Source organism: Pleuronectes platessa, chromosome 5, assembly GCF_947347685.1.
Source record: "Pleuronectes platessa chromosome 5, fPlePla1.1, whole genome shotgun sequence".
Classification (NCBI taxonomy): Eukaryota; Metazoa; Chordata; class Actinopteri; order Pleuronectiformes; family Pleuronectidae; genus Pleuronectes; species Pleuronectes platessa.
This window is the reverse complement of record NC_070630.1, coordinates 14028933-14048260: the sequence shown is the minus strand read 5'-3', so window position 1 is coordinate 14048260 and position 19328 is coordinate 14028933. Positions and strand designations below refer to the sequence as shown.

At 41.6% G+C, this 19328-nt stretch overlaps 1 protein-coding gene across 2 annotated transcripts; it reads right to left on the bottom strand.

Moving 5' to 3' along the window:
- Positions 1–1879: 1879 nt before the first annotated feature.
- gmps (guanine monophosphate synthase) lies at positions 1880–14227 on the bottom strand. Of its 2 annotated transcripts, none has more exons than XM_053422944.1 (16): positions 13778–14227; positions 12344–12516; positions 12098–12212; positions 11506–11603; positions 10861–10964; positions 10421–10614; positions 9307–9472; positions 8786–8937; positions 8399–8572; positions 7809–7914; positions 7480–7595; positions 6189–6314; positions 5079–5194; positions 4838–4968; positions 4033–4205; positions 1880–3883 (listed from the first exon to the last, which is right to left on the bottom strand). In XM_053422944.1, the coding sequence occupies exons 1-16, from the start codon at positions 13889–13891 to the stop codon at positions 3782–3784; spliced, it is 2160 nt and encodes a 719-aa protein (XP_053278919.1). In that variant the 5' UTR covers positions 13892–14227; the 3' UTR covers positions 1880–3781. The 2 variants fall into 2 exon arrangements, with proteins under 2 accessions (XP_053278919.1, XP_053278920.1); XM_053422945.1 differs by having other exon boundaries at positions 13865–14221.
- Positions 14228–19328: the final 5101 nt, after the last annotated feature.

The window sequence follows — 19328 nt, the reverse complement described above, 5'->3', positions numbered from 1 at the left end:
ATTTGAAACAGAACAGTTTGATTGGGCTCATTTTAACAAATGGCAAAGATCTTTTTTTAAATCCTATTAATGGTGTTAAAGATAAAGTTCAAAAATTGTTCCACCAGTTTTGTCCCACTCCTTCAGCACAAACTGGACGCTGAACCACTGAAAAAATCCCCAAATATCAAATACATTCAAATTATACATCCCATAGTTTCCTATCTTCTCTATTCTTTCTCTCTGTCCTCCTGTAAATACCAATCAGTTCATTAGTCTCCACTCAGGTCGGCGACAGGGCAACAAACCGCCACAGGCCAGGAGTTAATTGGCGGCTGCATGTTGTAACTTGTAGAGTCTCTGCACAACATCACGCCTGGCTACTGTTCCAAAATCATGTCTGGTCCCCTGAGTGTGGGTCTGCGTCGTGTCCAAGGATGATTGAACTTGTCTGCTCTTGTCTCTCAGTCAGAGGGTAGACACACAGGTCTGTACTTCTATCTTAGTGGGGACACTCATTGGCATACTGCATTACCCAGCCCGTTACCCCAACCCTAACCTAATGCTAAACCTTTAACCAGATATTAATCACGAAAGAGTTCATTCAATCCTCACTTTCCCAAAATGTCCTCACTCTGCAGGTGGTCCTCACAAAGTGGATTGTACAAGACCACACAAACACACACACGCACACACACATACAGCTGGGCCCACAGAGGGACCTCTGCTGGGTAACGAGGGGCGAATATACACAAATAAGCTCTTAATGAAATCAATTTACACGTTTATATGAACCGTACAACACTATTATTTAGGATATTTTTTAAATAACTTTTAAAGCTCCTCAGGACAGTCTGATCCCTATATGCTCCAAACTGTAATCTAAAACCAAGTTTTAGATTACACGTTTTTGGCTTCAGGACCTGGAGGGTCTGACATTCCTTACCTGAGGGAATTAGATATTCCAGCACTTTGCCCATTTCAGTTATTGCTTAAAACTTATTTTTATAAAACTTTATACTCGTTTTAATTAAATGATGTGTTTTGAATATTGTTCAATGTCATCCTTCTTATTTTTATTTGCTCTTGTTTTGTTTTATTTCTGTTTCAATGTTTTTGTAAAGTATACCTTGTTTAGATAAGTGCTATAGAAATAAGGTATTTATGACATTATACTCAAGGTAAATTTGCAAACAGCATGATGGAGATATTGAGTTGCAAAGATTGTATAGCTGCTGAGGATATGTGTGTGTGTGTGTGTGTGTGTAATTGAGCCCTTGTGAGCCCTTGTGATCAAGTCCCCTGACTGATGCTGAAGAGTTCTGTGAGAAATCAATTATGCAGTCATTTAAAACTATGCTAATTTCAAAGGGCAGCTCACGCACACACGAGGCACGCTGTTAAAGGAGAAAAGAGGAAGTATGTGTGTACTACCGTTTTATTTTACTGATGTGGTTTTAAAAAGTTTTACATAACTTCTGAAGTGATGAGTTTTCAGTGTGGTGAGAAAATGAACCTTCAGATGCCTCTGGTGTTTTTCAAAACTGTAAATATTAGTGATCTGGCTGTAATCACACTATATTACAAACTACAAAAGGCTGCATTATAAGACAGATACATGCCATAGAGATGGATGGATCAAGAGTAATTGTTCATTGCCGTTTAAACACAGGAACAGCATAAAAAATTTGACATTTGAGCGAGAATGATGTATACATTATATTGTATTGGCAAAATATTCTATCAGCTCATCCTTACTCTAATATAAGTGCTTCCAAAGGTGACTCTCCGCAGACACAAGTTAAATATTTAGTAAGTGATCCATATTTCAGTGATAAAGTGGATAAACTAAATACATTTATAGAGAAGTCTACAATAGATGAGCTGTTCATGACAGATGTGAGAAGTTTCAACATGGAGATCTTTATTAAAGCTCAGTTTTCCATTGTACAAATGTCGTCATAGTTGAAACTGCATGCAGTGGCTTGGTTTGAGGCACATTACTAAGGAGAACGAGCATTGTTGAACGAAAATAAAAACAAAAAAACAGACAGTTGCATAACTTAATCTTATCAATACTGCAGTTAAATCCAACTACAAAATGCTATGTCCGTTATTATCAAGCTGTTTTCTATGGAGACGGATGCAACTGAAACACACATAAAAAAAGGCAGAAATGAGGGAAAACACTTATAGCAGTTAAGACAAGTTAGAGGAAAACCATTTATTTTTGAATTAGGAGTATTTTGCCACTAAAATGGGAGGGATGATGATATAACAGAGAGGGAGAGGCACGAACAAACAGTTGGAGGCGAGAGGACCAGTGGGTGAAATGCCTCTAACAGGGGGGGTGGGTACACTTTTTAAAACTCAGTTAAACCTGAGCACTGAATTCACTGAGGTCTAAATGACAAGAATAGAGATTAAGATGCTGTACAGAACAGAAATTACATGACTCGATAATGCCATTCTGAGACACAGTGAACCCTAATGCTAGAGATGGCCACAGACGGAGCTCTTAACCTGACCTTTGACACGACACAGTGACACACCTTCGGTTAAGTTCCCACCGGATGTTTTATGCTGTTGTGCTGATCAAGCACACAGGAATTATGGGTGAATAAAGAAAAAGAAGGGATGTGAAAAATATGCCCCTGCACAACAAAGGGCAACCAATAATGATGAAAAGCAATTTACACATGTGCTTATAAACTCTAATGTAATTATAATTTTGTTATTTGTTGTTTTTAGTCTTCATAAAAAGCATACATATTGCAGCATGAGGAGGAACAGTGTTATATCCTCTTTTCTGGAAACGGCAATAGTACCTTGTCGGGTTACACCAAAGAAAACAACCAACAAAGCAAAAAACTAAAACAAAAACAATAGAACAGGCACAATAAACATTACCCATCATATTGGCCTCCTGCACAGCTGCACACCAGTCATCATACTGAAGCTCTTCTCATTGACGGCTGACCACAGCAGGTACAGCGTCGTCGCCTGAGGAGCCCACAATGTTATACATCACCACGGCATATTCTACTTTTGGCAAAACAAAAAGCTTAAAAACTGTTGATTGGTCATTCGGATCGTCTGTGCAGGTTAATGTCCGCTCAGACAACCTTCTTCAGAGCACAGTATACAGGCAGAGAGTGATAACGAACAAATAGAGAGGATAGTCTTTAGGCGGAGAACATTCTGACCTACGGTAATACAACGGAAAACATACGACCAAAAAAAGAAAAGGCAGAAAACAATTGCTGAAGAGTTGCAAGTCCTCCCTCCACTGTTTTTCTTTCTCTTTTCGTCACACTATGGTTTTGCTTATTTCATGTCAAGCTCATCCCTTAACCTGAGGCACAACATAAAGTCCACGTTCTGGACTTTCACAGCTTCTCGCCGCTCGCCTTTAATGGCTTTACCTCCAAAAAGGAAGCAGCAATTTTATCTTTTTGTCATAGAGAGGAAAAACATGGAACAAAAAAATACATTATCAATAACCGACATAAATCAATCCCTATCGCCCAAAAATATTAAGACCAGGGAGGAGTGGTGGGGAGAGCAGAGCGGGAGCACCTTTGCGCGTGCACCCGTCACAGTACAGTCTGCCTTCCATAGGAATGTTAAAGAGGGAGGGGGAAGGGGAGAGGGGTGAGGAGTGGAGAGGTGGGAAAAAGGTTGGAAGGGAGGAAGGACAGAAGAAAAGGAGGAGTTCACCAGCCCTCTCTGATATCTGTTGAGTGTGTTTTGTGCATCGTGTGTGAGTGCGTGTCCTGTCGGTGTGACGTCGCGTGGTGTTTTACTCCCACTCTGTGGTGCCCGGTGGTTTGGAAGTCAGATCATACATGACTCTGGAGATACCTGGGATCTTCTTGATCTCATTGACCATCTTCAGCACCACCTGGGGAAATAAAAACAGACAACACTTACAACCGCCCCTTTGTTTAATTCTTGAGTTGAGTAACGCTCTTGGCCCTCAAGTTGGCACCGATGGTGGTAAGATGATGCCACCAACTATCGGGCAAACACTAAGAGTAAATCATTGTATACCTCCTCTGGGATTTGGTTGCCCGGCATAGCGGGGATGCCAGTCATGAAGTCGCTGGTGATGAAAGTGCGGACCACCACAGAGCGCCGGCAGGACGGCTGCTTTTGCAGTGGGTCACGGTCAAAGTGCAGGGGGGTTAGGATGACTGGCATCTGGCTGATTTTACCGGAGAAGCCTGAAAGAAAAAAAAGCCGAAATGAAAGATCGTAATGCTGCTTTGACAAATTGTAATAATTGAAAAGACCAATATAGCTTCACCTTCTCTGTTCGGAAAAATAAATAGTCACATAGCATTTGTCCATTTGACAATGCCAATAACTTGAGTCTAAATTATCTGGACCATGAAAGGATGCAGACTCAGGTGCTGGTTCTTTATACCTTCATGCCTTAAGATGAGTTAATATCTTCTTAAATAGATTCTGTCTATTTAACTAATGATGCCTTGACTGGGTGTCAGCATGGAAAAAAACAGGGCTGTCGGAAATATATTAATAAAGTACTAGGATTTTGAGAAGAGTGGACATTTTTTTCTTTGAAGCCATTTTAATCACATCAGCACAATAAAATAGAGAAGTAAAACCAGTGGTCGTTTCACTGGAACATTTAAAATTCCTATTTGCTTTGCCTCTGGAGACGTGAAATTCCCTTTATGGCTGTTACTATGCACATAAGTGCACTAGTGGGGTTATGCATGTGTGTATAGCTTACATATATTCATCCAACAAAAAACATCCCAAATAGTCTGTTTTGATTCAATACATAGGCCTAACTTAAAATATCAGAAGTTTCTTAGATAAACACACTTACCAGACTCTCTAAGAATAGAGTGAGCTACAAAGTCAGCCTGTCGGAGCGTGCTCAGAACGCCTGTGGTCAGGAAGGTTGGAGTAATGTCTGTTGGAGGCTCCTTCACGTGGGACCCAAATACATACACAACTCTGGAAAGAGAAACGCATGAATACACGCATGAATGGGTCTGTCTGTTCTGCTGACCACAGGCAGGGCTGACTGTTGAACGTGGTGTATCACTGCGAGATTTGTGTATTACCTATTGATGCTATGGCACATGCGAGGGATGAGTCTGGACAGGAACATAAGAGATTCCCAGTGTGGAGATTCTTTACTTGTGATACCGCACACGTAACTGTAGGATCGGCAATCCCCCTGAGACAGAGAATTTTTTTTAAGCTTAAGTTTTCATTGAACGACAAATAAAACAACAAATAAGAAAACACAAGCCGTCAACAAACGCATGATTAGTAGTTAAGTTTCTATAAATAAATGTGTCTGTTTTCAGTTCAACTAATCACCCAGGCAGGGAAACCTCCCTGTGTTTGCAGACAGTCTCCTGTCTGCCCTACAATTTGAGGTTTATGCTAAATTTAAAACTGCAACTTCAAACAGGAAGTGACAGGACACACCCACACAGACACACAGTCACTGACTGTGATGACTGGGGGAGGCAAGTGGTTGTAACCACTGTTCTCTCCAAACAACACAGAAGCTCAGTATAAACTTCCAGAAAGTGAGAAAAAAATAGATCTATGCCACAACAGTTACAAACTGATCCCGTTGGCTGGACAAAGAGACACCTCTGTGTGTGTCTGATGGGTAACAAAGATGTTATAGTTATAGCACATGAGACACTGTTTTAGGTCTTCACAGCCTTAAATAAAACATTAGTTAGATAATGTGAATTATCCACATATGTAAAATTACTCAAAAAATACATAAACCTTTAAAAGTGTTTTTTACTTGAGCCTTTAAGCTGCAGCTGTATGAGCTCTACTTTAAAATAACAAATTCATAAATGTATTCCTTTAACTATTGTCCACATCCTGGTAGAGAAGTCAATGTGAAGACCTTAAAGCCACCTATGCAATAATGTCACTTGTGCAATTTATGATAGAATTTTAGATTAAATATCAGATTAAGTAGAATGAGTCTTTGAATCCTAAACTTGTTGGTAAAAGCCATTTTACAAGGTTTTTATATGAAAATAAATATTACACTTCAGTAACGACTGAACTGTGAGTTTAACCTGACTGGCTACATTTCCGTCCCCATTATTATTGCCTTAGATTGCTGAGTCAATGGGATAGAGAACAGAAAACTTATACATTTAGTGCAACTGGTGAGATGTGATGAGGCTGGTTACCTGGACGCCGACAGTTTTGATGGGCAGCAGGAAGGCATTGAGTGAATGAAGGCTGGTGATCTGCATGAGCTTCTCCTCTTCCTCGTCTGATATGCACGACTTGACTCTCTGCAGCAGAGTGTGGGGCTGGAGAGGAGAAACAAAGACGCTGATTGTGACGGCAGCTTCCTCAAACAGGTCACAGTTCTTTCAACTCATCAATACTTTTAATGAACAGATAAATTCAATTTCTCATATGAAACGTCTCATGAAGCATTGAAACTGCTGAACAAAGGACTTTCAGATGTTCATCAACTTTGTCAGATTATCCACAAAAACCTTGATTTCCAGTGTCAAAGTAGAAATACTTGATTAAAATGAAGATAAACTCTTATAAACAGAAACATTAAATTATTCTTCTACTGAAAAGCTTTCCTGTACCTCAGTTATAGTGTCAGACAACCTGTAGCAAACTCAAAATCTTACTAAAGCTAATGTTTAATTTCTGTTCTTCACATTTGGCCTTAGTTTGACCTAGTGATAAACCAAGAATCAAAACCAAATGAGAAAAATCTCAAATCATCTCAACTAGTATAAGGCTTTTCTACCATTACCATGATTTAAGGCTTATGAAGCAATCTGTTAACCCAACCAGCAGAGGCTGCACATTATAAGTCTTTGATTATATGAAGGCAGCCGATGTCTTCTTGTCTGGTGTGTGGGCAGAGCTTCCACTGTAATGCCTTATTTTATTCAAACAGCCACCTGGTATTTTTATTTCTAAAGATTACAACTGGCCTGAGTTTCTACCTCAGAAATAAAGTCATATTTGCAGGATCACTGAGGATCTACCTCAGTCCTGCATCTGTTGATTTGTCAGGATCTGCAAACAACCTAAAATATCTGATGTCAGGATATTTAAAGTGTCAGCAGCTCACAGAGGTGTTTTTAGTAAACAGTGATTCAGTTAATAAATAAAAATGTGCATGAGTCACTGCAAACGCTGGCATACAAATTGATATATCAGTTGTCTCTTCCCATTAGTTGTAATTGCATGAAGTGGGATTCTGTTAGAATAGTCTCCACAAACAAAGGTCATCCAAATAGTCAGTACATATTCATTAGATAGGACAGAGGGAGTCTAGTGGTGAAAGGGGGGCAGAGAGAATGGGGGAAGACACGCAGCAAAGGACCACAGGCTGGAATCAAATTCGGGTCGCTGCAGAGGGGCCTCATGGGGCAGCAGCTCTGCCAGGTGAGCTGTACACCACCCCTTCATTACACTTTCTTTTGAGTTAGTGTTGTTCTGTACCTTTTTGATACTGGCAGAGAAGTCTGTGATGATTTTGAGGATGTTGTTTGTTTCAGCAAAATCCTTACAGACGTATGGTTCCTCTGCACAAATCACTCTGATAGACAAACCAGGACCTAAAAGGGAGCAAAGTGAGAGAAACAGTTTTTTGAAAATGCAGGAGTTATTTTTGACAGATTCGAGACTGTCTGATTAACTAAGAATCAGAGAAAGAGACAGAAAGGAGACAATGAAAAGGCAACATTGCTCAGTCTTGTGTTGATAAAAATCACCTTTGTACAATTCTGTCAAAGCTGTAATATCATAGAAGTGTGCGTTTCTGTACTTGCCAGGGAAAGGGTGTCGGGAGACAATCTCTTCTGGTAAGCCCAGCTCCCTCCCCAGCGCTCTGACCTCATCTTTGTGGAAATCTTTCAACGGTTCGATAACTTTTCCCTGGAGGATCATAAAACAAGTGGAATCAGCACTGCAGCCGTGGGGGAGTCAGGGATATGTTCGTGTTGCATAGCGTTTATGCAGAAGAACTGAGCAAAAAAGAACAGTCACCTCGGTGCTGCCTTGAGTGAATTTAAATCTTTAACCATGAATTAAGAATGCGTTCTCTTTGAAGAATAAAGGATTATAGATTAACTTCTAATAAAAAAAAAAAGGGATGTTTACAAATATGTCATCATTCTGCCATACAAGTGTAAAATAAGGGATTTACTGTCAATAGTCAAAAAAGTAATTTCATTAGCTTCCAAATAGGTAATTTGGAAGTATCTCGATAAAATTGTTCTAGATAATGTTTATGAGGGAGGAAGTTATGAGATTTAGGACCTTAAGCATAAGTGTAAACATCTCTGAAAGGCACATTATTTCTATACTCATACATTGCAGCAGAACAAACCATTAAAAAAAACAGTGTATGAGCAAATACCTCATCTCTGAGTTTGCGGATGAGCTCGGTGTCGTTGTGGTGCGTTTTGATGACCTCCGCCTTGCCACTGGCGAGAGGAGAGGCACTCTCGATAAGATCGGGCCTCAAGGTACCCTGGGCCAGGAAAACCTCCTCTGGCTTCAGATTCATCTCTCCTATCACTTCATTCGCCACCTGTGACGCATGACAAGTCATTAGGTCAGGTACAACAGTAAACTAGTGAATCACAAACAAAGAAACCATATCATATAAATGTGCAGCTGAAGAGATGATGTGATTAAAGATGATATGTACAGTAACAAGACAGGTTAAGATTAAAATATAGCTATAATAAAAACATTATTTAGTACGTTTCATAGAAATAATCGATCAAAACCTTAAACCCACTTTGACAAATGTGTCTCCAATAATTTTCCTCTTCTCCTCAGGGTTGGTGGTCATGTTCAGGGTCTTGCTGATGCGTTTCCGTGGCGTCCTGTCCTCGTCAGAGATGGGAAGGGTTGTCGTTCCATTGTAGAAGGTGTGAGCTGCGTTCACCACTGAGGAGTGCAGTGATAGGGGAGAGAAGGAGAGGCAGAAGACACACGTGGGTTTACGAGAGACACAAAAACCCACATCTCAGATCTTTATCCAGTTACATCTAAGGCTGATACAAATCATCTGTGCTGATAATTCCTTCAGTTTATCAAATGGCAAAATAACATCAATTACCAAGAATGGCAATACAAAGCCTAAAAGAAGCTCTAATTTGACTCTAATAGGTTTCTGATTTCACTTCTTGATAAATTTCAATTAGATTAACACCTAAAATCACAAGAGCACATTTCATTATGTCGACAAGTTCCCATCTTGAAGTCTTTATATAGACCTGTCAGTTCTAACTGTACCATCTCTACTTAGTCACCTACCTTTAAGTTTGATACCCAGCTTGGTGAGGGCCTCCTCCACACTCTGACTCTCCCTCTTCCTCATGAAGCCATTGTCAATGTGAACCGCGATCACCTGGTCCGGGTTCAGAGCTTTGTTGAGGAGGGCTGTGCACACTGTGGAGTCCACTCCGCCACTCAGAAGCACCTGAGGATATGTTCCCAAACAACATCTTTAAATGAGGATGTGTGATCTTGCTCGACCGGGAACAAATTCGCCAGGTAAACACTGGACCACTTGCCAACAGTCAACCACAATATCAAATGCAATCTCATAATTCAGCTGTCAAAAGTGTGGTCTTCATAGTCAGCGCAGGCAGAACTGAAATTAGATTGGTCACCAGCTACTTTGAGCTACTGCACTTACTGCTGCTCAGCCACCTGAATAGCTAGCTTCTTAGCTTTGTCACTGCAGTGCAATGAATCCTTGGATAGGTTGGCCTGAGAAAGTCATATTTTTCAGCCACTTGTGAAGGACCCTTTGAAATGGGACAGTCTAGTCACACCACTGTGATGACATCTGTCTTCAAATGCACCCTACTCAGGATGTCAGCCCTGAATTGGGACACCACTAACATTTCTATTTTACGATCACATTAACGACTGTTTTTCCCGGTCATATTGTCTCATTTTATGGTTAGTAGTATCTATTGCCAGGGTGTAAAATATGCTTCTACTTAGCTGGCTAACAACTTTGGGAACCTCGTACCCGAAATGCCACTGAAGAGGCTGCATGTATTTCTAGAAATATAAATCCTGTGCCTGTTTCCTACACTCATTTATCGCCTTCCTACTCCCCTGAGATGAAGCCCAGTTTGAAGCCTCTCAGGGAGCTGACTACCTCTTTTCAGACAGAACAGGGTTTAATTTCAGAGTTTAATTGGTTCGACTTAACTTCACATGACTGCTGCTGTCACCACTTTCTGAGCAGCCAGCACAATTCACCCTCAGCAACTCGGCTTTATCTCCCATTGTAGGTAAAAACATGCTTCTTTCTTTTTAAGTAAATCTTCCTTAATGCCACGCACACGCACGCGCACACGCGCACGCACACACACACACAGACAGACAGACAGACAGAGGCAGTTTAACTCACCAGCACTTTAGATTTCCCAACTTTTTCTTGGATTTCATTGATGCAGGTCTGCTGGCGGTTCTGTACAGTGAAGGTACTTGTGCATCCCGCGATCTCAAAGAGGAAGTTGCGCAGCATCTCCGTGCCTCGCTCTGTCAAGTCGACCTCGGGGTGAAACTGGGTCCCGTACAGCTTCTTCTGTTCGTTAGCGATCCCTGTTGGGGAAAACAGAGACGTGATGACGGGAATGTAAACACTGCCACGGTCAAATTTTGGGCCTTTAAAATAACCACTGTGTACAAGACACAACAAACTCAAAATAGAGATTGCACATTATTCTCAAAGGTTGTGTAAGATGTAAATACATGCACACAGTGTCAGGCTTTATACAAAACAAAACGATCAGACTGTTTTTATGCACCACAATCTGATTCTAAATAAATTTGAAGTGTGCTCCGCACCAGCAATGATGTTCCCAGATTGGGACACCACTTTAAAGCCATCAGCCACTTTATCCACACTGTCTCCATGGGTAAGCAGGACCAGTTCCTCCTTCTGAAGGCCTCTGTAAGGACAAACAGACACAGACATAAGATGAAGGAATGTGGTGTATGATAGTTATGTGTGCGGTGACTGTTTTCAGGGTGTGCATGTCAAGGGTTAGAGGCAGACAGTGAAAAAAGCTTTCTATTTTAGACTCCGCAGTATTTGTCTAACAACCATATGTGACTGCAGGAATGCTTCGGCAGCTTATGTAGTAAATGTGGTCCTGAGAAAAACCAGGAAAGAAAACTTGCTTCATCACACAACCTCATTTGAATTGCGAGGCTGTTTTCTGTGCACAGGATTCATGTTATTCTTGCATCAAGTATGTCCTCACTGATTTAATAAACTCTTACAAAGTACCAGTCATGTTCTCTGCCTGAACTATATCAGCAAATACAGATATACATTTGGCCACTGCTGTAAAAATGAACATAGCCAAACCCTGTATCCAATTGTAAAATTAAAAGAAGTGTGCGAATGGGTAGCTTCATGTGACCAATGAGCTTATTGCTCATTGTGACATATTTGTAATATTAGTATAGAAATAGAAACTTAATTACCTGAAGAGAGAACAAGTGTTGTCCAGTCCAATACTGAACACGCCATCTTCCCGTACACTCTTTTTGTGTACTGTTCCACCAAACACTTTATTCATCATCTGTAACACACACACACACAGTAAAGTCAACACTAGGACACAGATCACATTTTAGTGTGATTCCAAACATTTCACAATGACCTGCACTTTAGAGAAATGTGCTTGAGAAGCTGCTGGTTTTCATTTTCAGGCTAGTTTGGAAAACAGAGCAAGCAACGCTCTCTTCTTCCACAGTGAATGTCAAGCTGCCCTTGTAGAAGGGGGTGAAGTCCCCTTTGGCCCAAGACAGCTGGACAGTAGCCTGGAGTTGAGTGATAATACAGTAAAGCTACTCAGAGTGAAAGCAAATACCAAAGCAAAGACCACTTGTGACTGAATCTCCCTTTCATGATCAATATGTGATCTATGCATCTTAACACGTACATCTGACCATTTGTGATCGGATAACTCATGAAAGATGTTAATACCCGGTCTGAATGGGGTTGATGGTATCCCTAATCACTTCAACAGCTTCTCATTGTTAAATGCGTAGATGCATGAAAGTACATGAATACCTGCATCCCATAGCAAATCCCAAGGACAGGCTTCCCAATGGTGAATATGGCCGGGTCAAACCAGGGGGCATCTTCTGCATATACAGAGGCTGGACCTCCTGAAATAATAATTGCCCTGAGGAGGTCGGAGAGATCGTTAACAATAGTGTCAAAATGTATAGCAAAACATGAATATTGTCAGGACAGTAATAACAACGCTAAAAAGGAATGATAAACATCTCTGGTGCTTGTGCCTCACATGCTTACCTGTATCCCTGTTCTCTGAGAGCAAAGGCCGGGGTCTCTAGAGGGAGGATCTCAGAGCGTACACACAGCTCTCGCACCCGCCTGTCGATCACCTTGCCATACTGGGCCCCGGCATCCAGGATCGCCACCGCCCCCTCGCATGACCCATTTTGTTCTGTGCTGCTGATCTCCAGCTGTTGACCCACAATCGGGAAAAGAAAACCACACAAGCTGTTATGTTTACATTGCTTGAGATGTGTGAATGCCATATGTCCCTTTTGTACACTTGTGTTAACCAGGTGACAGGACCCTGACAGGGACACACATATCTCTTTCACAATTTGGTGGGGTCACAAGACAGCCCACTCACTCTACTCTGAACTGTTGCACCTCTTCCCCATGGCAAATGGGACTCAATTAGGCTTAACACAATTATGGACATGTGAGCTACAATACAGACAGTCACTCGTGTGGAGTGGTGCAGTCATTCATCCCATCAGCAGCATCACATGAAGCCCACAAATTAGTCAAGCGCCTTATCACGTTATTCAGTTTCTCTCCCATCTTTGCGTGTACGGAGGTTATTTCATAAACCTATGCGTAAATCACACTATTCCTAACACAGGCTACGAGGGGTCAGGTCATTAACAGCAAGTGCTTTTACTTTAAGTAGGTAGACGAGCACTGCAAGACGAGTAACAGAATCCCACGTGGAGCTGGGACACACTTCCGCCATGGACATGTCTAAAAACAACTTTGATGGCGCACCTCTGATACAAAGTCTAAAGTGGCGTAAGGCTCTTAAAACAACGCGTCATCAAGCACAGTGACTCTTGAAAAACAACCAGGAGAAAACCCAGAGCAAACTTTACCGGGTCAGCTGGTAACACAGCGGCAGCTTGGGGTGTCAGACCGGTAACCCCCTACTAATACTAGTTTAGAAGCGACGTAGGCAAACATTTCCGTTTACGTTAGCTTAAAGTTAGCTCAAAAAAGATATTAGCGTGCCTGCTAAACAGCTTTCGCAATGCATGACAGGCTTTTGGAAGCACTGTCATTGCAAAATTGCGGCCAGCCGGCTATTGGCTAGCACACGAACCGCCCGTGTAACATGCTAGCTCGCGCATAGTATAAACAGGACGAGATAGCATTAGCCTGTTAGCTAAAGTTAGCGTAGCCATGCTAAAGCCCACGCGGTGCTTGGAGGCAGAAGGTCTTAGATGGACAAGAGAAAGGCGTCCGCTCCCCGAGGACACATGTGTCACGGCTTATATGTACGCTAAACACCGCGGACCTATGTCCTGTCCGGTACGTTAGCATAGCCACGAGCAACATGTCCATGTACCACTGTAACAGGCGCACGACAGGGTGCTGGGTGCTCCTCAGCGCTGTTGGCAAACGTTACATTCTCCCCTTAACTTTCCCCCCTGGAGGTGCACACAGGCCGGGACTAACCGGGGGAGTGGATGCACCGGACCCCCGGTGTCCTACCGCCAAGTCAACCCCGGCTCCCCGTACCGGACACTCCCCGCCGCTACTGACCTTGCTGTCTCCGTTGCACAGAGCCATGGAGAACTGAGTGCTGTGTTGTGGAATGAGCTCTCCCCCTCGCCTCGGTGTCCTGGGTCTCGCACACTGACACTGACACACACACACTGAGAGAGAGACAGCTACCGGTTCGCTCCTGGCTCAGCTCGCCGACTACTGCTGCAGCGGCAGATTGGAGCGTGGTGTTGAGAGGCCGGGCTGTCACAGTCTGGGCTCTTCTTCCTCCTACTCGGGCTGGAGAAGCAGCTTCACTGTCGGATCTCACCAAATAAATGTGCGTGTGCGTGTTTCATGGGAGGAGCGCAGGGTGAAATGTGTAGAAAATGAAAGTGGAGGGAGTGAGTGGCCTCACGAGGGCTGAGACAGGGCTGGAGGATGTCACTGATCAGACACGAGTGGTTCCTACTACTGGATGTTTCATTACATGTGAGAGGTATTTACAGTGAAGTGTTATCACAGACACACCAGGAGGAGAAGGAGGAGGGGGGGGTCTCATATGGACCCATGCTAATCCCTAACCCATCAGACTCAAAGCATTTGACTCAAAGGTTACCACAGCTAAACGAGTTATTATTATTATTATTAGGGCCCGAGCACTGACAGACAATAGAAAGGATTATCTTTTTTTTTTCTTTTTCAGGCAAATAAATTGGTCTTTGTAGATCTTTAACATACTCAAATTCTTAACAAAATTTGCAGAAAATTAGGAAGTGGTGAAAACTTACTTATTCTGGCGGAATTTTCAATGGGCGTGGCAAAATGGCCCCGAGACCCCCGGAACGTGTTCAAATTCACCGATCTTCACAAAAATCGATACACATGTGTATCATGAGTCCTTAGCCAAACTTTAACCATAACCTAACCTTCAAATAAACCTAATCTTTACTAACTTTACAACATATCCACACGATAGAATTAAATTATTTATATTATGGGGACTTGATTTTTGCCCCCATAAAGAAACCAAGTGTCCATAATGTGACTGAGTAAACAGATTTACGTCCAAACATGAGTAATACTTGGACAATACACACACACACACACGCAAGGTCCCATTTAAACTCAAGAAGGGCCCCACCTGAAGACCTTATGGCTGTGCGCTGCATGGCTCATATCGGGGTTCAACATTTCTGTCATGTGGTTTGGGGCCTGACCAAGGTGATCAGTAAAATCTATTCTTAATCGACCGGGACCAAATGAGGATATGCCTGTATTTAAACATGTCAGTCATTGGCTTAGCTTTTTAATTAGTCCTGCTCATTTACCTAACAATGCTCCAATACAAGTAGGAGTATTATAGGAACAGGTCTATCTTTTAGTTACCCTAGTCCCACAGTACTTATGCGTTGACATATCCCCTAACCTGAGTGTCCAGGCTCAGATGCACGAGTGTCAAGCAGAGTCAAACACCCTCAGGCAGAGGCAGCAAGTATGTGTGAAGAGCGTCCCGTACTTTAACACGTCTGCTGTACTGTATGTTCCAGCTGTGAGAGACACTGAGGTCTTCATCACTTCACAAGTCTTGTTCAGACAGCTTTTACTACAGCAGACAGTAAGTTACCTTCAGCATCAATGGTTAAATGGGTTTTACTGGTCATCTTTGACAGGTTTTCCATTAAACCCTCTTTATTTGGGTTTAAATGGTGTAGTCTCAACTTTTTGAACATGTCATTGCAGGTATTTGGACCCATTGACCCTCACAGGTGTAACTGATATAGGTCTTTTCACACAGCAGACATTTTGGCTCATCACTAAGGTGAGATGTTATATCAACGGCAGCATGTGGAAATTGTAATGAACGGCACTTTACAACTACGACAGTTATTGCCATGGCGACAGAAAGCTCATGTCTGATTGGTTGGTATGTCTCCATCAAAACTGGTGGAACTTAACTGTACTGCACCAAGAATATTATTACAACCTTGCAACAGTGCTTCTTTGCTTAAACGCTGGTTTTATGAGCACAACTAGATTAATCAACCTGGTGACTATAGATAGGAAAAAATCAACTGTGGGCCCCTGTTGACCTTCTGTTCATTTATTCAAGGCATATGTGCCATATATGCACAAGGCCCCTCTCTAAGAGAGGTAGATGGGTTTATATTGGATTTTGAATGATATATGCAAATTATTTTTCTATTAATCATATTACCACAATAGAGTTATTTTAAATAATGGATCTCATTAGTTTCATTATTATCCCTGGTGTCAATCAGGTTTATTGACATATTTTAAAATAATTGTAAAGTTACAATTTAGTTCGCAAATGTGTATATTTACGGGTTTTCTTTTATTTGTAATTTAACATTATTAGGTGTTTGACTGTTTGTCAGAACAAGGGACCATTAGGATGGGCACATGGAGGATAACGCCTGTGAGAGATGTCATTTCGTTCAGCCGTTTACTTTGTATGTGGATGAATGACAATAAAGTTGACTTGAAAACCAGATGTATGACGATGTTTACTTGGGTAATAAGGAATGATGATAAACACATAATCTATACACTGTAAAATCGATCAGTTAGAAAAGAAGGGTCAAAAGTCGATACAGGTCTGGTATATACCCATTTACACTCACATTCATTCCCACGGAAAAGTTTGAGTCCTCAGTTTACCTAACCTGCCTGTCATTGCACTTGAGGAGGAAGTCGTGGGAGAGAGTGTTTAGCCTACACAGAAAGGCCCTGGCCGAAGCAGAGTTCAAGCCCAGAACCTTCTTGCTGTGAGTCAACAGTGTCAACCACTGCACCACCGTGCCGCCCCTTAATCACTATATATAGACCAAAATTATCCTGAGCAGTTGGCTCTCTGTGCAGTATTATTAATCCAGCCTAAAAAAAGTTAAAAAAACAATTGATATTCCTGGAATGATGTGAATATGGCTTTTTAGCACAGCTTCACCACCACAAGAGCAATATAGTATAGAAACCAGCAGCATCCTGATAGATTTGATAGAATCCTTTAATAGTCCCACAGTGGGGAAATTTGAGATATGAGGTCACATGTAAGGTGAATTATTTGTCTTCTGTGTTGGGACACTCACAAAGACCCTCTGCTTCACTGTGCTCCTCTCGTCACATGCCGAGCAGACCGGTGCTCGTGTGTTGTCACATGCCATCTGTGAGGATAAGCAGCTTCACATGCATTCACAGCAACCACAAGGCAGAGCATGCAGTCATTCATTATACCTCTAAGTAAAATGTGGTGTAATGGGTGCGTCATGACCCGGAATAAAAGAGGTATTGATCAAGGAGGCTGCAGCACAGTTTTTTGACAAGATTGGTGGGGTGGTTAAAGAAAATGTCTCCTTTACTTTCCTCTTAATTTCAAAGTTAGATTTTTGGGGATTATTTTTTGCACCTCAATTTGACACAGATCTCAAACAGGGACAACAAGCACATAAACAAACATTTCAAATTTGTTCACGTTAACATCAGGGTATAGAACAAGCATGCATACTAATATATTGAATAATGCAAACAACGACCGGTCCATATAGAGAAAAATGTATATCAATAACATTTCAACCTATTGATGACAATTGACTTCATGTAGTTTAACCACTAGGCTCCAAAACTATTCTGAGACAGTTGTGACTTCTTTGATATAAAAAAAAGATGCTATTATTTTGGAAGACTTTAAATAACGGTGAAGGAAATGTGAAATATAAAAATATAAAAAACAAAAGACTCATAAATGCTCTTTCTTTGTTTTAATTGTCATGTGAATAACGCACAGATGAAATGATCGTGTGTATCTTACACACACTGCTTTGACTGAGATAGGGGTTTTGTGGAAATGATATAATTGTTGCTGTGATATTTCCTCTGAAGATACGAGCTGTATTGATCAACAATGGAGTAAAGTGAACTTTAAACTGCTCTTTATTGATTACATTTTTTCTTTTCTTGTGGTATTACTTGCTGTTTGTGCAGGCTGGCCGTTAAGAGTGGTTAAATAAGTACATCAAGAAGTGTAAGTCAATGTTGAGGTAGACTGTTACTTCATTTATCTGACAGCTGTAGCTATGAGTTACTTTAATGCACCAGCAGTCTTTAGATTTCTAGTTTGATTTTAACCATGGACTAACACTCACCATAGAAGATGAACTGTTTGAGTGTCATGGAAATAAATGAAGATATTACAGTTTATTTGTATTGGTTTGAAGGATATCAGCCTAGGTTTCCATCCCATAAAAAGAGGTTTGTCTGATCTCTGAGGCCTCATCATGTGAGGATTAGATGTTAGTATGAAGCTCCCTCTGCTGGGGACATGAGGAGAGACAGAGTGTCCCAGGGAGTCCACATCCCTGCAGACTGAGGGGCGGCTCCTGGTACAGGCGACACATAGGGGGTCGCCAATGGCGCAAAAACATTACATTAACAATACATTAACAATACATTAACGTCACACCATCATCCTCTAACTATAATTATTAATGTTGGTGACATTTCCTTGATAAATGGGTGGAGGTTTTAATACCTCTACTAAGGAGGTTCTGTTTTCATCTCTGATTTGTCAGTCAACAGGTTTATGTAAACTACTGGACCAATAACCACACAACTTGGTAGAAGGAAGCTGCATGGATCAGAGATGAACCTATACGGCTCTGTTGAGCTCTACTGAGTGCCAGTCTAGTGACTGAATCTGGAATATTCTCTCAAAAAACATTTCCCCCCCCATAGGTTTGTAGTGTGAAGCTAATGAGGTGTTTTATAAAAATGTGATTGAAAACGTCAGACCAAGTGAATCCACTTTATTTCAGCATGAACAGAAACAAAAGAAGAGAGTTTCATTTCACTTCACAACAGTTCCTCATAGCAGCATGATGCATACAAAGAGATGAATAAAAACCTACTCATTTCGGCAGCATAGTAGGGACATTTGCTGATGTCACCACCCGTGGCTCCGTGGACAGGCAAGCCAGCATCTACAACATCCTCCTGGATGGCTCCCTGTGTGAACAGTCAGGAGGCGGCTCACACAGACTTTGCGCTTCCGCCTCAGGTGGGTCCCTGACGTACACGCTGCGGTTATAGTCTGCGGTTAGAGTCAAAGATGATTCAAAAAAAGATTAAATGATCAGGTGCATAATTCAGAAAGCACCGCAAAGTAGAGGAGGAGAAGAAAGAACAATATAGAGGTAAGAATCACCCCGATTGTGGACATCATTAGGGCCCGAGCACTGACATGAAAGGTCAGGTGAGACCCTATTGAAATTGTAATGATTATTATTATTATGATTATTATTATTATTATTCAGGCAAATTAATTGGCTTTTTGAGGGCTTTAACATGCTCAGATTCTTAGCTCAATGGTGGCCCCCCAGACCCTTGAACGTGTTCACATTGACCGATCTTCACAAATATCGAAACACAGGTGTATCATGACCAGACAAACAAAAAAGTCTTTAGGTGCAATTGCAAAAACGTTACAGGAAGCCTGCTATTTTGCATT